At 45.5% G+C, this 19,242-nt stretch overlaps 1 protein-coding gene across 4 annotated transcripts in view; it reads right to left on the bottom strand.

Annotated features, from left to right (window-relative positions):
• Positions 1 to 19,242, bottom strand: part of LOC137518138 (ATP-dependent translocase ABCB1-like) — a 100,984-nt gene that overhangs the window by 66,247 nt on the left and 15,495 nt on the right. For 3 of the 4 annotated variants that reach the window (XM_068235519.1, XM_068235520.1, XM_068235521.1), the window contains exons 1-2: positions 8,392 to 8,555; positions 445 to 569 (exon numbers count right to left, since the gene is read on the bottom strand). In XM_068235519.1, coding sequence (XP_068091620.1) covers positions 445 to 569; positions 8,392 to 8,550 — 284 coding nt within the window. In that variant the 5' untranslated portion in view covers positions 8,551 to 8,555. Of the gene's footprint in view, positions 1 to 444; positions 570 to 8,391; positions 8,564 to 12,214; positions 12,407 to 19,242 lie in introns of those variants that run through there. The other variant, XM_068235524.1, reaches the window with a different exon arrangement.

Below are 19,242 nucleotides of genomic sequence, written 5' to 3'. Positions count from 1 at the left end.
TTTGCACGTGCTAACTAGGGTGCTAAGTAGTTTGCACGTGCAAAGCTTTTAGGCATGATAACTCAGTTATCACGCTTTTGTGAATCAAGCCCAATGTATTTATTCTTAAAAAAGCGAACGCAATCGCTGCACAAAGCAATTTTGTGAGCGTTTGCATTTTTCCTATACCTTCCATTGAGGCAAAAAAAATGGCTCATGCACCGCTTTTCTGTGCGGAACGCGGACGGAAACCTCCAATCTAAACTCCACCATAGAGAAGCGTGGTGTAGCCACTTTCAGGGCGTTTTAGAAAAACATCCGCGCTTAAATTTGGCCAAAAACGCCTCTGGTGTGAACGAGCCATAAAATGAATTGTTTGTTAACAGCACAACTATGTACAGTGAGATCCATGAAATTCATGTTTTTATCCTCGCATAACAAAAATCAGAAAATGTAATTCCTCACCTTTCAATCTCTTTATTCTGTCCGCCAAAGGCGATGACGGTTCTGATCGCTGCCAGGACTTCCTCAGCCACGGCTCCAGCTTTGGAATATGCTTCCAGCTCCTGATTGGTAAACGCTACCAGTATCTGCATGTAAAAAAGCTGCATTAAAAGACGCCTGAGGTGTGAGACCTATGGAAGCTGCCATATTTATTTCCTTTTAACCAATACCAGTTGCCTGGCTGTCCTGCTGATGTTTCTGGCCAGTAGGGTCTAAATCACACACCTGAAACAAGCATGCAGCTAATCCCGTCAGATTTGTTATAGACATCAGATCTACACGCTTGTTCAAGGTCTATGGCTTAAAGGGAACCTTAACTGAGATGGATATGGATGTTTCCTTATAACCACTTCAGCCTATCTGGACGAATATGTTCGTCCAGATAGGAAGTGCTGCTGCAGCTGCGCTGTGCACGCGATTGCATGCGCTCCCGCCGCCTGCCGTTAGCCCCCCGATCAGTGAATGGGAATATAGGGAGTATAGTCCTCCTCCTTTTGTGTCCTACCTGATCATGCACCTCCATTACTGTGCACCCATGCTATGCATTTGAGTGAACCTAACTTGCCTAATCTCCATGCTCCCCTCCAGTGACTGACTAAGCATTACCTTGTACTCATACTGTGCTGTGTGATCTGGTTTTCTTGTATTCCTGTATTGTCATATTGCTGTTTGTCACCCCTAAATATTGTCTGTAACCTAAATTAATGTCCAGCGCTGCATAATATGTTGGCGCTTTATAAATACAATAAATAATAAAAAATAATAATTCACCAATCTAAGTCCCCGCACAAAAAGCGACGGTCTCTTATCAGAGACCACCGTCTTTCTGGGGGAAAAAAAATTTCCTGTCCCCTTTCTAGTTCCTGTATGCGAGATCGTTCGCATCCAGGACTTTTTTGACTGTGGCCATCTTGTGGACAAATAGTACACTACACACACATACATTTTTTATTAAACAGTTACATTATATTACATTTAAAATTAGCTGTCGTCCCCCCCCCCCCCCCCCCCCCACACACACACACACACCAAAAAATTACCCAAATACATTTTTTAAGTAAAAAAAACAATTAATAAACAAAACAAAACATAAATAGTTACCAAAGGGTCTGAACTTTTTAAATATGCATGTCAGGAGAGTATATTATTATATATTTTTTTAATTATGGGCTTGTAATAGTGATGGACGCAAATTGAAAAAATGCACCTTTATTTCTAAATAAAATATCGGCACCATAAATTGTGATAGGGACATCATTTAAACGGTGTAATAACCGGGACAAATGGGCAAATAAAATACATGAGTTTTGATTACGGTAGCATATATTAATATCAAACTATAATGGCCAAAAACTGAGAAATAATGAATTTTTTCCATTTCTTTCTTAATCTTCCTGTTAAAATGGATTTAGAAAAAAATAATTCTTAGCAAAATGTACCTGTCAGGAATCGGCCCTGCGGCAAGCCTGCAGATACGGTTCCCAACTGCGGGTTTAACCAGATCGAGAGGGGAAGCAGCCTTAGTCGAGCTGACACAAGGCTGTGACCCCTCAGAACACTTCTCACTGCCACCACTAGCTGTTGCTAGACACTTCCACTCTGCTGTCGAGTGCTCAACACGCAATCTGCGTTTTCGTATTCGGGTCAGCTTTGCGCTTTAGGCCGAATACGGGAACGCCACACACAGTACAATCGTACAGTAGCAAGGCACAATCAGGCACTGTAATGCAAGTTACACTGCAGTCTCTTCTAGGCTATGAGCGTTAGCTTAGTACAGCAGAAGTCAAACTTATTAAATAACGATTTAATATTCCAGAAAAAAGTGGAACAATGCAGAAAATAATATATAAAAAAGAGTTACAAAAACAAAGTAAAAATTACAAAATAAAAGTTACAAAGGTACACAACAATATCAGAAGACAAAATCACAGGAGAAGCACCACTAATAGAAAACGTTGGAGTGTGCCTTGGTCAAGGTCTCAGTGCCATTAGAGACCCTCAGTCATCCATCCACAAGTAGGACCGGCACCACTCAAATAGTATTTATCAGCTCTTTTATTTAAGCAAACATGGCTAAGCAATGACGGACGCTGTTTCGGGCCAAGCCCTTTCTCAAATTGCAGCAGCCATGAGGCTGCTGCAATTTGAGAAAGGGCTTGGCCCGAAACAGCGTCTGTCATTGCTTAGCCATGTTTGCTTAAATAAAAGAGCTGATAAATACTATTTGAGTGGGGCCGGTCCTACTTGTGAAAAGTACACAACAAGACAGGTTGCAGAAATAAAAGGGAAATAAACATTACCAACGTATACAGAGCGTTGTTTGCGGGAGAACGCAACTTCCGACCAGTAGTCGGGGCAGCTCTAGCGTCTTTGCTATCTTCGGGGAACTACAACTCTAAACCCTCCTAGCTGAGGTTTTATAGCTGGATTTGTAGCCCGGGGGTACAAGTCCAGACATAAGCCAACTTCCCAGATTGTTCAGTTTGTCATATCGTTTCAGTGATATGCAAACTTCAAAGCTTTCCTGTTTTAGCTTTTGATCTTTGCGGAGATGTCCCCTCTCCCCATAAATCTAATTTCCACAGGTAAAATTGTATCAAAAGGACTGCCTTACTCCAGGTGATAGGTGACAACTTTGAGCAAGGCTTTCAACATTCCAGTAGACTGTCATATGTAAATTCCAGAGTTTCCTGTTAGCCCTTTGAAGTTCCCAGACTCTGGTAGTCCAGATTGTATAGTTGGTCAACAGGTAGCTGTTTACATGAATACAGAGTTCAAAGCAATGCAACACCTTTGCAGGATGCAGGACAAAAGAGGGGTCATTATCGAATTACATAAGGAACTCACCTTAGCAGCTCCCAACTTCCAGAGGACTGAATACAGACTCAAAGTACTTCATCCTGTCATACAGACAATTACAGCTTCCCCCAAAGCCAGACTGGCTTTAGCCGACATACACATCTGACATAATACACAGCAGACATAAAAATGGGAAAATATGGCTTCTGTATTATCCCAACATCATAACTAGCTGTGATATCATGACAGTACCACCCAAAGAAAGCCTAATTAGTGGCGGAAAAAACGAGATCTATATCAATTAATTGTGATAAGTAGTGATAAAGTTATTGGCGAATGAATGGGAGGTGAACGTTGCTTGGATGCATAAAGTTTTCGACACTGTGGGGCTGAAGTGGTTAAACAATACCAGTTGCCTGGCAGTCCTGCTGATCTCTTTGGCCGCAGTGGTGGCTGAATAACACACCTAAAACAAGCATGAAGCTAATCCAGTCTGACTTCAGTCAGAGCACCTGATCTGCATGCTTCTTGAGGGGCTGTGGCTGAAAGTATTAGAGACACAGGATCAGCAGGAGAGTCAGACAACTGGTATTATTTGAAAAGGAAAAATCTATATCCTTCTCAGTTTAGGTTCCCTTTAAAGCAGAACTGGGACAAGGTCCTCCAGCACCCAAGGCTGAGACAGCAAAGTGCGCCCCTCCACCTCAAACTGATTTCTATTAAACTAAGAGCCGCCCCAACCCCCCAACACCCTAATCTGTAGTTATCTGGCTTGCAGTCACTGCTATGTATCCCCTTTTCTTATTTCTCTCTGCTTCAAATACAATAGGGGAATGATAGCTGAGTGAGTTGTGCGCCCCCTCCTACACCCTGAGGCTGGGGCCTCTCTCGCCTCTGCCTCGGCCCGGCCCTGGCTTAAAGTATTAGAGGCAGAGGATCAGCAGGCCAGCCAGGCAATGTGCATTATTAAAAAGGAAATAAGTATGTCAGCCTCCATATCCCTCTCACCTTAGGTTTCCTTTAGGGCTGGTTCAGTCGCATTCAAACCTTGGCGTCAACGTAATTACGCTAGCTTTTGAAGGCTTTTGTAAAGCCTTCATAACTAGCAGTTCGGGTCCCTGCACTTCTTTCTCAGCGTTTACCGCCTCCAAAAGCAACAAGTTGCTTTCGGGACGAGACCTAACGCTGGGATCTACCGCCAGGCTTTCATGAAAGCCTGCAAAAGCCGATACGGAACACTCCCATTCACTTGAATGGGACGGCGGCAGATCCCGGTAAACATTGCCTCTAAAACATCGCGATAAACGCCGGGGAAGCGTTCGTGTAAACTGGCCCTGAAGAAGACCTGATTCTGTTATCGAATGCATAAAGTGTGCTGATCTGTACTTCAACGTTCGTCAATGCTTCTAAAGTTTTAGCTTCCCTTCCTGATTGTAAATTGTCTGTATGCACTGCTTTTACCACCTGTGCAGGGATGCATTTCCCATAAGGCACTGTAGGCACGTGCCTACAGGCGGCTGATGATGGAGAGGCGGCTCACTTCCCTCCCAGAGTGCCTCCCTCTCTCCTTCCCTATGCAGAGTCCTGAGCAGAGTGTAAATGAGAGGTTACTCACCCAGTTCTCGGCTTTCCACTGCTGAGATTTCCCTTCAGTCAGGGGCACCTCTAGCTACTTAATACTGAGGGTACCTCTGGCTACCTAATGCTTGAGGGCACTTGTAGCTACCTATGACGGGTAAGATTACTAAGGGAAGAGTGACATCTGGGACAGCCAGCTCACTTGTGGTGCAGATTGGCGGGGGTTTGTAGGTTCATGGAGGGCGAAGTCTACAGTGCCAGGACATCTGTGCCTATAGGCTCCTGTGATGTAAATCCGGGTCTGCACCTGTGTGCAGATCTCATCAGAACTTCAGTACACACAGGGGACTAGGTATAAAGGTGACAATCTGCAGATGTATTTTGCAGAAAAAACACCATTTTACTGGAGGTCTCCAAATAGCCGTATTTATAAAAGAGGGATCAGCTTAAACGATAGCCACTTTTCTAAGGGGTTTCCTATGATCGCTGCAATAAGTGGTGGTTGTCTTATTAATGAAGTGACAATTCACCATTTTAGTGGTTTGGAAGCAGCAATACACATCCACAATTCAAATCAATGAGCCATCTACTGCTACTTCTTCTAGTGAGACATAGGCCCAGTGCACACCGAGCGGATCCGCCGGTCGCATCCGCCTGAAAACGCCTCAAACCGCCGGTGTGCACCAGAGGATTAACTGGCGGATGCGGCCGGCGGATCGCATCCAAATCCGCTCTGTGTGCACTGTGCCTTTATCACGTACTCCGCACCCAAAACCACTAGCGTTTTGTGGATCTGCTAGAGGTTTTGGTGTGCACTGGGCCATAATGACGATAAGCTACTGCATTCAAGTGTTGTGGATCGACAAGTGAGGATAAGCACTGCGCTAGTAATCAAGAGATCGTTCTTTTATAGATTTCACAATATAAAAGGAGCCATCATATTTTTAAAACGGAAAACAAAAAAATCATTGTTCTGAATTCTGATTGTCACGCTTTATAAATAAGCCCCCAAGTATGGAGCACGGACTAATGGTGAGTTATTTATAAGGCCCCTACCCACTATGCGATTTTTCTGCCGATTTTGCTGACAACCAGCAATTTTTTTGAGCGACAAATGATCGTTTCCATGATCTTGCGACGTGTGTGCGATTACACGAACGATGTTTAGCGACGCACAGCAATAACGACCTTCAAGGTGGAGCGGATCTTTAAGATCTCCGACGACTCCCAAGCAAAGTACTACTTAACCACCTTACGACCGCCTAACGCCGATTGGGGGCCCACAAGGTGGCTCCCCCAGGACTACATAACGCCGATTGGCGTCTAGTCCTGGGGGAGTGTTTTGCAGGGGATCGCACCCTTCCCCGCTTGATTGACGGAGAGGAGCCACTAGCAGACTGAAAAGAAAATAAATGGGCGTTTCTTTTCATTGTACAGCGCTGCAATCTACTGCAGCGCTGTACTGGAGACAGCCCTGTCACTTGGCTGTCCCCTGGATGGGCTCGAAATGATGATGCCTATGAGATTGGCTGTTGAGGGGGAGGAAGGGTGTAAAAAAAAAAAAAGATGATTTTTATTAATCACTTGAGGACACTGGCGTAACAATAGGGCCTGCAGCTCCTGCTCCCATGGGGGGGCCCGGCCCCCACCTGGGGCCCGCTCGGGGGCCGTTTTGTGGGGACTGGAGGGGTGGCAGCATGAGGGGAAAGCCTTGGCCACAGTCGGCGGGGAGAGGGGAAGTTCCCCCCCTCTCCCTCACCTCGGAGCTCTACCCTCTGCGCTCCCCTCCAGCTTAAGTTACAGTGTGGGCAGCGGGCAGGGGCGGGCAGATACATACCTTCCGTGCGTTCCACCGCATACTCCTCGCTCTAGCGTCTGTTGTCACTTTCGGAAGTGACGTCACTTCCGGAATTGACGTCAGACGCTAGAGCAAAGAGTATGTGGCGGAACGCACGGAAGGTATGTATCTGCCCGCCGCTGCCCGCTGCCCACACTGTAACTTGTAGCTGGAGGGGAGCTGGAGGGGTGCGCAGAGGGGAGAGCCCCGAGGTGAGGGAGAGGGGGGGGGGACTTCCCCTCTCCCCGCCGACTGTGGCCAAGGCTTTCCCCTCATGCTGCCACCCCTCCAGCCCCCACAAAATGGCACCGAGCGGGGCTGGGGCCCGCTCTGAAATTCTGCAGGGGGGCCCGGTGGGGCCTAGTTACGCCCCTGCTTGAGAACCTTAGGCTTGCATCCCCCTAGTGACCAGGCTATTTTTACAATTTAAGCCCCTGCAGCTTTCAGAGCTTGTTGCAGAGCCGTACGTATTAGCACACAAATGAATCCCCCCCTCTTTTCTGCCCACCAACAGAAAGCTTTCTGTGGGTGGGCTCTGATCACTGTTATGTATGTTTGTTTGTATGTTTTTATTTATTTGGTATTATTTTTGTAGTAAAAATAATTTTTTAAATTTATTTTGTAACTCCCCTCCCTCCCCCCGGCAGCCGATCCCAGCAACCGGCTCTCATAGACATCAGCCTATGAGAGCCGATCACTCTCTATGCCTCCCAAGGGGACAGCCGTGACAGATCGCAGCGCTGTACAATGTAAATAGACGGCCGTCTAACAGTCCAATAGCGGCCACTGGAAGACAAACGGGGATGCGCGCGCATCGCCGCACGATCCCCTGCAATCTCCGCCCCCAGGACTTTATGCCGATTGGCGATGAGCCGACCTGGGGAAGCCACCGCATTCATGCCAATAGTCATAGAGCGGTCGGCAAGTAGTTAATTAAAAAAAGACAATAAAATGAATTTTAAAAAAAGGAATTCACGCCGGTTGTGTGCTGTCCCGTATACCCACCGCCAGGGAGATGGATCAGGGAGAACTCGAGCTAAAACCCATACTGTAAGCATAGTGTATTTTTAATTAGATCCCCATTTTAACCACTTGAGGACCATGGTCTTAAATCCCCCTAGTGACCAGGCTATTTTTTTACAATTAAGGCCACTGCAGCTTCAAGGGCTAGCTGCAGGGCCGTACAATTCAGCACACAAGTGATTCCCCTCTCCCCCCTTTTCTGCCCACTAACAGAGCTTTCTGTTGATGGGCTATGATCGCTCCCACAATGTTTATTTTTTTTTTATAAATATTTATTGCTTTATTGTTACAATAAATGTCCCTTTTTTTTTTATCCCTCCCTTCAGCCTATGACAGCAGATCACTTCCTTGCCACCCAGGGGGACAGCTGTGTCACACAGCTGTGCCCAGTACATCGCTGCCACAGAACGCAGCTCTGTACAGACTAAATAGACATCGGTTTCGCCGTCTAACTTACTCCTAGCGGCGATAGCCGCTGGGAGACTGATGAGGGAGCGGAGCTCTGTCATTCGAGCGGAGATATGTGTGCATCGGCGCGCGATCTCCTGCAAAACCCCGCCCCAGGACTTCACGCCAATTGGCGTGGAGCGGATGGCAAGAGGATAAAATACACAGGTGAGTATCATTACACCAACAATTCTAAGACCCTTTTAAATACTGTTGTGTCTTACCTTTGACCACAGAGTCGCGGCGAATGCCATAAGAGGGCTGACTGCCAGGATAACGAGCGTCAACTTCCAGCCTTTCACAAATCCAACCACAAAGCTGGTCACAAAGGTGGAAACGTTCTGCAGCAGCATAGCCAGCTTCTCGCCAATACCCACGTTCATTTTAGAGACGTCGCTGGACAGAAAATAAAGTAGGAAAAATATACAGTAATCATTACTTTGTTGGTATTTTCTCAAATATTTACTATTGCACATTAACATTTGATATTGATATTTCTTGTAGCTCTTCTGGCTTTTCTGACTGGCAGGTGGTTTGACTTACGCCCAGGATTGAACTTCACCCCAATCAGAAGCTGATACCGCACTAGCTCCAACGAGAAATCTTTACCTTTTTTTAAGGTCCATAACCATGCAGCAATATTTGCGGTGATGTTACCAGGGGCGTAGCAATAGGGGGTGCAGAAGGTTGCGACCGCATCGGGGCCCTTGGGCCAGAGGGGTCCTGAAGGGCCCTCCCTCAACTACAGTATTAGCTCTTTATTGGTCCTGCGCTCATAATAATCACTTCTATAGATACTTTGAATAGTGGTAATCATTAACAAACTGTTCTCCACCACCTTCTTGCACATCTGACACTAGTTGCCATTGGCTGCTTTTGGTGTGCCATATTAATTGTTATTTATAGAGTGCTTGGGGAGCCCCATTGTCAAACTTGTATCAGGACCCACAGCTCCTTAACTACGCCACTGGATGTTACCCGACATTGGGCAACATCGTTTAACAAACGCATGTTAAATGATGTTGCCCCCTCCCCAAGCGGTGATCGCGTCGTTATGGAACAGACACAGTGGATCATTAAGATCCCCGACTACTCCATGCAAAGTACCCCGATCGCTTACTTCCCGTTTGCACCCTTTGTGTAACGCCGCGTGACGTCGCAAACAGGAAGAGGCGTTCCTTGACGACCGTTGTCAAGAGGACATCCCTGGACTCATCGGGCGGTGAGTATGTAGCCTAAAATAGATCATCAGGGACATCAGAATAGCTGATATTGTGGTGAAACCCCTCCTACAGTGTGATATACGGGCCATGGCCATGACAATTTCCTGTCTGTAAAAATCGTTGCATTGTGGGAAATAACAGCTGTTTCCAACTACCAAGCGAGCAGTAATATCTCCCTCTGTGCACAGAACTCTCAGTAATGAACACTCTATACAGATCACCTGGCAGTACTAAAGATGTCACCACCAGTGTGAAATTTCTGAATATAAATCAGGGAGAGGACATATTCTACAATTGCCAAAAACTGACTAAATAATTTATTAAGTGAATATTGTAAAAAAACAAAACAAAAAAACAGGACATGTCATGGTTTACAACTGTGTAGTAAAGAGAAATAAACAGCTTTACTGTGTGTAGGAGTGACAGTTGCATAACAGGCAGCCTTTCTGTTATATGCTAAACGGTGACCTCTGTTGGCCAGAGTAGAAAACGGACATCAGTTCTGAATCTGAAGTCAAAATAAACTTGTGATATTATTTGTAGGTGTAGTGCAGCTAAGAAAAAAAAAAACATTATTAGCACAAATATGAGTCTCATATTGTTTCCATAACAGGAAGAGTTAAGAAACTTCAGTTGTTATCTATGCAAAAGAGCTTCTCTGAGCTCTGTGACTTTATAAAGTTGTGGACAGCACTGTCTTTTGAAGCACTTATCTAAATTGTCTCTCATAGTTTCTTCTTTGTTTATGGTTTTTCTTCAGAGAAAAGTTCAAAAGTTCACTATCCTGCTCTGTGAAATCATTTAAAATGCTGAGTGTATTGTGGAAACTGCTATTATTAGAGATTGATGCAATATTATAAAAAATATATATATATATATACTGTATGAAAATAAAAATATGACACTATTTTCTTTGATACTAATGTTCTATTAACTATCTATATTACACAACCAATTCATTATACTGTATTATGATTTTTTTTTCGCTTCAGTGTCACTTTAAGAGGAAATGTAGTGAAATTAACTTAATGAACAAAATTGCTAATTTATATAATATTCATCTATCAGTTTTTAGTCAGTGTTTGCCCATTGTAAAAATCTTTCCTTGCCCCAATTTACATTCTGAAATGTATCACTGTTGGCAACATCTTGAGGCTGTGTTCCCACTTAAAGGGTTATTTTCCCACTGCCCAAGGGTATCTGAACATGGAGAAGGGGTTACTTAAAGGATACCCGAGCTGACATGTGACATGATTAGATAGACATGGGTATGTACAGTGCCTAGCACACTAATAACTGTGCTGTGTTCATTTTTTTTTCTTTCTCTGCCTGAAAGAGTTAAAGGAGAACTGTAGTGAGAGGTATATGGAGGCTGCCATATTTATTTCCTTTTAAGCAATACCAGTTGCCTGGCATCCCTGCTGATCTATTTGGCTGAAGAAGTGTCTGAATCACACCAGAAACAAGCATGCAGCTAATCTTGTCATATCTGTCAAACTTGTCAGAAAAAAACCTGATCTGCTGCATGCTTGTTCAGGGTCTATGGCTGAAAGTATTTAGAGACAGAGGATCAGAAGGATAGCCAGGTAACTGGTATTGCTTAAATGGAAATAAATATGGCAGCCTCCATACACCTCTCTCTACAGTTCTCCTTTAAATATCAGGTATGTAAGTGGCTGACTCAGTCCTGACTCAGACAGGAAGTGACTGCAGTGTGACCCTCACTGATAAGAAATTCCAACTATAAAACACTTTCTTTGCAGAAAATGGCTTCCAAGAGCAGGAAAAAGATAAAAAGGGTCAATAGTTAATAGATATTAGCTCTGGCATACTTCAATGAATGTGTCATTGAGCAAAAACAATAAAACAGTTAAAACATAAAAAGTAGATTTAAACATAAAATAAAACTGTGGAATATCTTAAAAAGTCATTTTTAGGAAAAAGGAAAATAGATACAATCGGTTATTTCATTAGTGTATTTTCACCTCGGGTGTCCTTTAAAAAGGAAGAGAAGGCTGCAAATGAGGAGCAACATATGCAAGAGGAGACCTGCTGCTCAAGGAAGATGTTCATGAAAGAGAGGGGCTGCTATAATGGATTTTACACACAGAAGAGGGGCGGTTGCACATGGAAGGGGAGGGAGCTGTTGCACGCGGACAGGGAGCAACAAGAACATTGGCCTTGTGAGTTTCCCCCAGGCACTCTGGTTACCTCCCCATGGCAAAAATATACAGAGAAGTTAATTAGCTTTACCCTAAATTGACCCTAGACTATAATACATACGCTACACTATACTTTACATGTAAATTGGCCCTAGACTACAGTACATACATAGACATACAATACAATATGTCTATGGTGAGGATTAGATTGTGAGCCCCTTTGAGCAAGGCCAGTTCAAGCCACAATGAACACAATGTAGCAAAATTAACAGGTGGGGGGGGCCTATGGCCGAGCTGCACGTCGCTGGGAGTGCCCTGCGCCTGCACAGTTCTACAGTGCATGCTCTGACCGCTCCCGGGAGCTTAGCGCCTGTGCCGACTGCCGGAATTAGTGGGCCACCTAGTGAAAGATCCAGGCGGCCTGGAAAAACGGCAAGCGACCGATTAGCCTTAAGGGGGCTGGAGGAAGCCCCAGGTATGTGTATTTTTTTTATTTTTATCGTCTCAGATACACTTTACACCCACTGTCTTAAACCTGTTTTCCAATAAATGTGGATTGTACACAATTCACATGTCATATAGCGTGGATGGTCGTTCGCCGTTCCTTTCTCTATGTTATTCACATTCCCATGGAACAAACCCCCCTCAGGCTGCATACTCACTCGGACAGTCTGGTGTTCAGTTGTCCGGCGTCGTTCACATCAAACCAGCTGATCTCCTGCCGCAGCACCGCGTGGAAAAACTTGACTCTGATCTTCTTTATCTGATGCCCAGCAGCCAGCGACCAGCACGCGATCTGCAAGTAGGCTGCGATTATTGCCCCTCCCCCTAGAGCAGTGTAATAGTAAGCAAACCTGGAAAAGGGAAAATTGATATTGCCTAATTATTAATGTACACAGTGGCAACACATCACACAGCTATCTACAGTAGTGTAATTATCCCCTGAATGCCCCTGATGACGCAATAGCGAAACCAGTCGGGCTAACGGTTGGCAGATGGGATGACGGCACTCCATTTGGATTAGATACATGATTGTCTACTGAGGGTCCCTGTCACAAGGGCCCTTATGTAAGTACTAGACGTGTGTTTTTTAAACAATAAAGCTGGAGTTTTTACGGAGAACACTTAGATCTCTTGTGCTATTATTATTGTTTGCATGCTGCGAGCTTATGTGCCACCTGAAGGAAGACAGCTGACAGTGTGAAATCAAAAGGGGATCACAGGGATGGACAGCCCATTACTGTGACCAATTATGTGCTCAGACCTTATAATTTGGGTCAAATTTGGTAAGCACTTTAAAGGGAACCTAAACTGAGAAGCATATGGATTTTCCGCCAGTCGGAGCCAGTGTAACGTAAGTGAAGTGCGCTGTTTGTGTATCTCTCCAGCACACAGGTGCACTCTATTTAGTCATTAGCACTCATCAGGCAATGTTTATGGGCAACTGACTGCACTCAGACCAAAGGGGGCTGAATAATTACGCACACCCCACTTTGCAGTTATCTATTTGTAAAAAATGTTTGGAATCATGTATGATTTTCGTTCCACTTCTCACATGTACACAACTTCATGTGGAATTCCAATAAAATTGATTCATGTTTGTGGCAGCAATTTGACAAAATGTGGAAAACTTCAAGGTGGCCGAATACTTTTGCAAACCACTGTATGCCCGAGTATTAGGAGTAAGATATTCACTTGTGTATGTAACAGTAAGCAGTTTGTATTCACATGGCTGCCCCCATGTAAGCTTCAGAGAGTCCCATAGGTAAAAACCTCCTTTCAGGAGGACAGATAATGAGGTGGATACCCCGAGGCCCAGAGGGATCATACACTCGGGGTTCTCCGCTAGAATAAGTAGTCATGGACTCCGTCTCAACATAATAAGGTTTGTGATGTGGCATATGAAGCCAAATACCTGTTGGGATGGCTAAATATCTAAAAATATAGAGAGGATTAGGAAAAGAAAGAGTAGGGGGGAAGAAGAAAGATAGGAGAAAGAGAAAAATATAAGATAAGAAGAAAAGAGCAAGAGATAGAGAAAGAAAAAGAGAGGCATAAGTGATGCCTGAAGGCGATGCGCCGAAGTGCGGGAACCCACAGAGGGCCACACGTCCAGGGAGACCCAAAAAGGGTCCTAGGCAGAGACGCCGAAAAATGTCTACACGGGGTGTGAATTTTTTTAAGTTGAAACAGGTTAGGAGTCAAGTATTCTGTTGTATTCTTCTGATTCCTCATATTCTGACTAGAGATGGCTCGAACCTTCGATTTTGGGTTCGCGAGCCTCGAACGTGAACTTCCGCAAAAGTTTAAGTTCGTGCAAACCATGCAAACTGCAATAGACTTCAATCGGCAGGCGAACTTGAAAAACTACAAACACTGTTTCTGGCCACAAAAGTGATGGAAAAGATGGGGTCTAACACCTGGAGGGGGGCATGGTGTAGTGGGATACACGCCAAAAGTCCCAGGAAAATTACGGATTTGAAGCACAGCAGGGTTATAATCACTAAAGGGCAGAAATCACATTGCATTCCTAAATTGGAGGCATAAAGTGCTTGAAAACATCTTGCGTGTGTAGACATGGATCAGCAATTAGTGTAAGTAGTGTACTGCTTCACACTGACAGACCAAACTCACTGTGTAACGCACCACAAACAGCTGTTTGTGTAGTGATGGCCGTGCTGGACTGGTGCGCACGTTGGCGAGAGTGCAGATGATGGCGGTTTTCAAGCCCATATGGTCGGGCTGAGGTAGCTCAATGACAGAACAACAGTGACTGTCCAGCTGATCGGAGGAAGATATGTCACGGTTCCGTGCGGAAGCTGAGGAAGATAAGGTGTTCTGTGTTAAATAGTCAACTACGTCCTGACAATCTTGGGAGTTGATGGCATGTGCCTTCGAAACACTGTACTTTGGTCGAGGGCCGCAAAAAATCACGTCAGCACGACCTCGAACAGACCTGCCGGGTGGCCTGCCTCTGCCTGTTGTTTAGTTCATATTGGGGGGGTGGGGGGGATGAAGTGAAAGGTATGCAATGACTTGACTAATACAATGTGCAGTCACAGATGTAGTGAAAGGTATGCACTGACTGCTGGTATAATACAATGTGCAGTCACACAGATGCACTGAAAGGTACTGACTGCTAGTATAAGACAATGTGCAGTCACAGAGATGCAGTGAAAAGGTATGCACTGACTGGTGGTATAATACAATGTGCAATCACACAGATGCAGTGAAAGGTATGCACTGACTGCTGGTATAATGATGAGACAAATACACTTGAAATCCTATAACGAGAATCTGTTATGGAGGGTAAGTCTGCCATCCATTCAAGTGAAAGGTATGCACTGACTAGTATAATACAATGTGCAGTCACAGAGAAGCAGTGATAAGGTATGCACTGACTGGTATATAAAACAGTGTGCAGTCACAAATATGCAGTGACTGGTGGTATATAAAAATGTGCAGTCACACAGGTGCAGTGAAAAGGTATGCACTGACAGGTATATAAAACCGTGTGCAGTCACACAGATGCAGTGAAAGGTATGCAGTGATTGGTGATATAATACAATGTGCAGTCACACAGATGCAGTGAAAGGTACTGACTGCTGGTATAATACAATGTGCCTTCACAGAGATGCAGTGAAAAGGTATGCAGTGACTGGTGGTATAAAACAATGTGCAGTCCCACAGGTGCAGTGAAAAGGTATGCACTGACTGGTATATAAAACAGTGTGCAGTCACACAGATGCATTGAAAGGTATGCAGTGACTGGTGGTATATAACAATGTGCAGTCACACAGGTGCAGTGAAAAAGTATGCACTGACAGGTATATAAAACCGTGTGCAGTCACACAGATGCAGTGAAAGGTATGCAGTGATTGGTGGTATAATACAATGCGCAGTCACACAGATGCAGTGAAAGGTACTGACTGCTGGTATAATACAATGTGCCTTCACAGAGATGCAGTGAAAAGGTATGCAGTGACTGGTGGTATAATACAATGTGCAGTCACACAGATGCATTGAAAGGTATGCAGTGACTGGTGGTATAATACAATGTGCAGTCACCCAGGTGCAGTGAAAAGGTATGGTATATAAAACAGTGTGCAGTCACACAGATGCAGTGAAAAGTATGCAGTGACTGGTGGTATAATACAATGTGCAGTCACACAGGTTTAGTGAAAAGGTATGCAGTGACTGGTGTATAAAACAGTGTGCAGTCACACAGATGCAGTGAAAGGTATGCAGTGACTGGTGGTATAATACAATGTGCAGTCAAACAGATGCAGTGAAAGGTACTGACTGCTGGTATAATACAATGTGCAGTCACAGAGATGCAGTGAAAAGGTATGCACTGACTGGTGGTATAATACAATGTGCAATCACACATATGCATTGAAAGGAATGCAATGACTGGTGGTATAATACAATGTGCAGTCACACAGGTGCAGTGAAAAGGTATGGTATATAAAACAGTTTGCAGTCACACAGATGCAGTGAAAAGTATGCAGTGACTGGGGGTATATTACAATGTGTGTTTACAAAACACAGGTTTAGTGAAAAGGTATGCACTGACTGGTATATAAAACAGTGTGCAGTCACACATATGCAGTGAAAGGTATGCAGTGACTGGTGGTATAATACAATGTGCAGTCACACAGGTGCAGTGAAAAGGTATGCACTGAATGTGCTGGGCCTGGCACAGTATAGCAATTAGCAAGGGCCAGCTGCGACAGACAGGGCTGTATATGCAGTGTCAGTGGCACACACACACAAGAACACAAGAACATTAGCTCTTAAAAGAGCTGTTTTGGTGTGCTTTTCATCAACAAATATCAGCAAGGAGCAAGCTAACAGACCTCCTAACTATTACTTTCCCTATCTCTCCAATGTCTCTCCCTTCTCTCACTAATACAGCAGCACACAGAGTGAGAACATGCCCGACGCTGCTGCCTTTTATAAGAGGGGGTGGGGGGCTCCAGGAGGGAGTGCAGCCTGATTGGCTGCCATGCGTCTGCTGACTGTGATGTAGAGGGTCAAAGTTTAGCTCAATGATGTAGTATAGGGGGCAAGTCGAACTCGCTATATGTTTGCGTTTCGATGCGATCTCCCGTTGTTCGCGCGAACAAGTTAGCCGGTGAACGGTTCGGGCCATCTCTAATAATGACCAAGGGGCCCATGTGCCGCTAAATTGCTCGTCTCTATTGTATATTGACTGGGTAAGATTTTCCATCATTTTAATGTGTTTCACCTCTCTTAGCCATTCAGCTGTAGAGGGAGATTGCGTCGATTTCCAATGACGAAACCGAGGATTTTCATGGGGGGGGATTCCTGAAAGCTCTCCCTCGGCCATGCACAATAGGAGTATAATAATATGGTAGGACATCATGCTGGGTACACATAATGCAATTTGTTGTCCGACTGAAAGGATCTGACAATTATTTCCTAAATGTCCGATCTGCTCCCGATCGACAACGGGATCGATTAAGAGCAGTTTGGATACATATAATAATGAGGACAGCCAACATTGATAATGAAGGGGAAAGTGAAGCATTCACACATCGGGGCACATGGCTGTGCTCATACCTGGCTCTGTTACGTTCCCCAGACCTGCTCCATGCTCTGTACACACACTGCTGCTCCATGCTCTGTACAAACACTGCTGCCCTGTGCTCTGTACACACACTGCTGTTCCATGCCCTGTACACACACTGCTGCTCCATGCCCTGTACACACACTGCTGCTCCATGCTCTGTACAAACACTGCTGCCCCTTGCTCTGTACACACACTGCTGCTCCATGCCCTGTACACACACTGCTGCTTCATGCCCTGTACACACACTGCTGCTCCATGCTCTGTACACACACTGCTGCTCCATACTCTGTACACACGCTGCTGCTCCATGCTCTGTACACACACTGCTGCTCCATGCTCTGTGCACACACTGCTGCTCCATACTCTGTACACACACTGCTGCTCCATGCTCTGTACACACACTGCTGCTCCATGCTCTGTACACACACTGCTGCTCCATGCTCTGTACACACACTGCTACTCCATGCTCTGTACACACACTGCTGCTCCATGCCCTGTACACACACTGCTGCTTCATGCCCTGTACACACACTGCTGCTCCATGCTCTGTACACACACTGCTGCTCCATACTCTGTACACACGCTGCTGCTCCATGCTCTGTACACACACTGCTGCTCGATGCTCTGTACAAACACTGCTGCTCCATGCCCTGTACACACACTGCTGCTCCATGCCCTGTACACACACTGCTACTCCATGCTCTGTACAAACACTGCTGCCCCTTGCTCTGTACACACACTGCTGCTCCATGCCCTGTACACACACTGCTGCTTCATGCCCTGTACACACACTGCTGCTCCATGCTCTGTACACACACTGCTGCTCCATGCTCTGTACACACACTGCTGCTCCATACTCTGTACACACGCTGCTGCTCCATGCTCTGTACACACACTGCTGCTCCATGCTCTGTGCACACACTGCTGCTCCATACTCTGTACACACACTGCTGCTCCATGCTCTGTACACACACTGCTGCTCCATGCTCTGTACACACACTGCTACTCCATGCTCTGTACAAACACTGCAGCTCCATGCTCTGTGCACACACTGCTGCTCCATGCTCTGTACAAACACTGCTGCCCCTTGCTCTGTACACACACTGCTGCTCCATGCCCTGTACACACACTGCTGCTTCATGCCCTGTACACACACTGCTGCTCCATGCTCTGTACACACACTGCTGCTCCATACTCTGTACACACGCTGCTGCTCCATGCTCTGTACACACACTGCTGCTCGATGCTCTGTACAAACACTGCTGCTCCATGCTCTGTACACACACTGCTGCTCCATGCTCTGTACACACACTGGTGCTCCATGCTCTGTACACACACTGCTGCTCGATGCACTGTACACACACTGCTGCTCGATGTTCTGTTCCATCACTGCTGTTCAATGCTCTGTACAAACACTGCTGCTTAATGCTCTGTACAAACACTGCTGCTCAATGCTCTGTACAAACACTGCTATTCCATGCCCTGTACACACACTGCTGCTCCATGCTCTGTGCACACACTGCTGTTCCATGCTCTGTACACACGCTGCTGCTCCATGCTCTGTACACACGCTGCTGCTCCATGCTCTGTGCACATGCTGCTGCTCCATGATCTGTGCACACACTGCTGCTCCATGCTCTGTACACACGCTGCTGCTCCATGCTCTGTACACATGCTGCTGCTCCATGCTCTGTACACATGCTGCTGCATGCTCTGTACACATGTTGCTGCTACATCCAAAGTCAACTGTAGCAGGGAAAGAAAGGGGGCAGTGCTGTGAACTGCAGGATGCCTGCAGATATTCTGGTGTCTCAACTTGTCCCCAGACACTGCACCAGCCCTGCTCTGAGGGGGGATTCTGGGCAGCTGTAATCCCCCCCTGCATTTGCCTATGCAGCCCCCTCCCCACTTACTGACTTCACTGTGTTGTGGCCCAGTAATTGCAGGGTAAAGTGAACTGAGCACCATTTTAGCACTCAGGGCATCTCTATAGCAATGTGTCAACGTGTCTCATTATTGAAAAAAAAAAAAAAACTTCCATTTTACCTTATCTTTTTACATTTAACCTCCCTGGCGTGATGATTATTTCCAAAT

Source organism: Hyperolius riggenbachi, chromosome 5, assembly GCF_040937935.1.
Source record: "Hyperolius riggenbachi isolate aHypRig1 chromosome 5, aHypRig1.pri, whole genome shotgun sequence".
Lineage (NCBI taxonomy): Eukaryota > Metazoa > Chordata > Amphibia > Anura > Hyperoliidae > Hyperolius > Hyperolius riggenbachi.
This window is presented reverse-complemented; position numbering and strand designations above follow the sequence as displayed.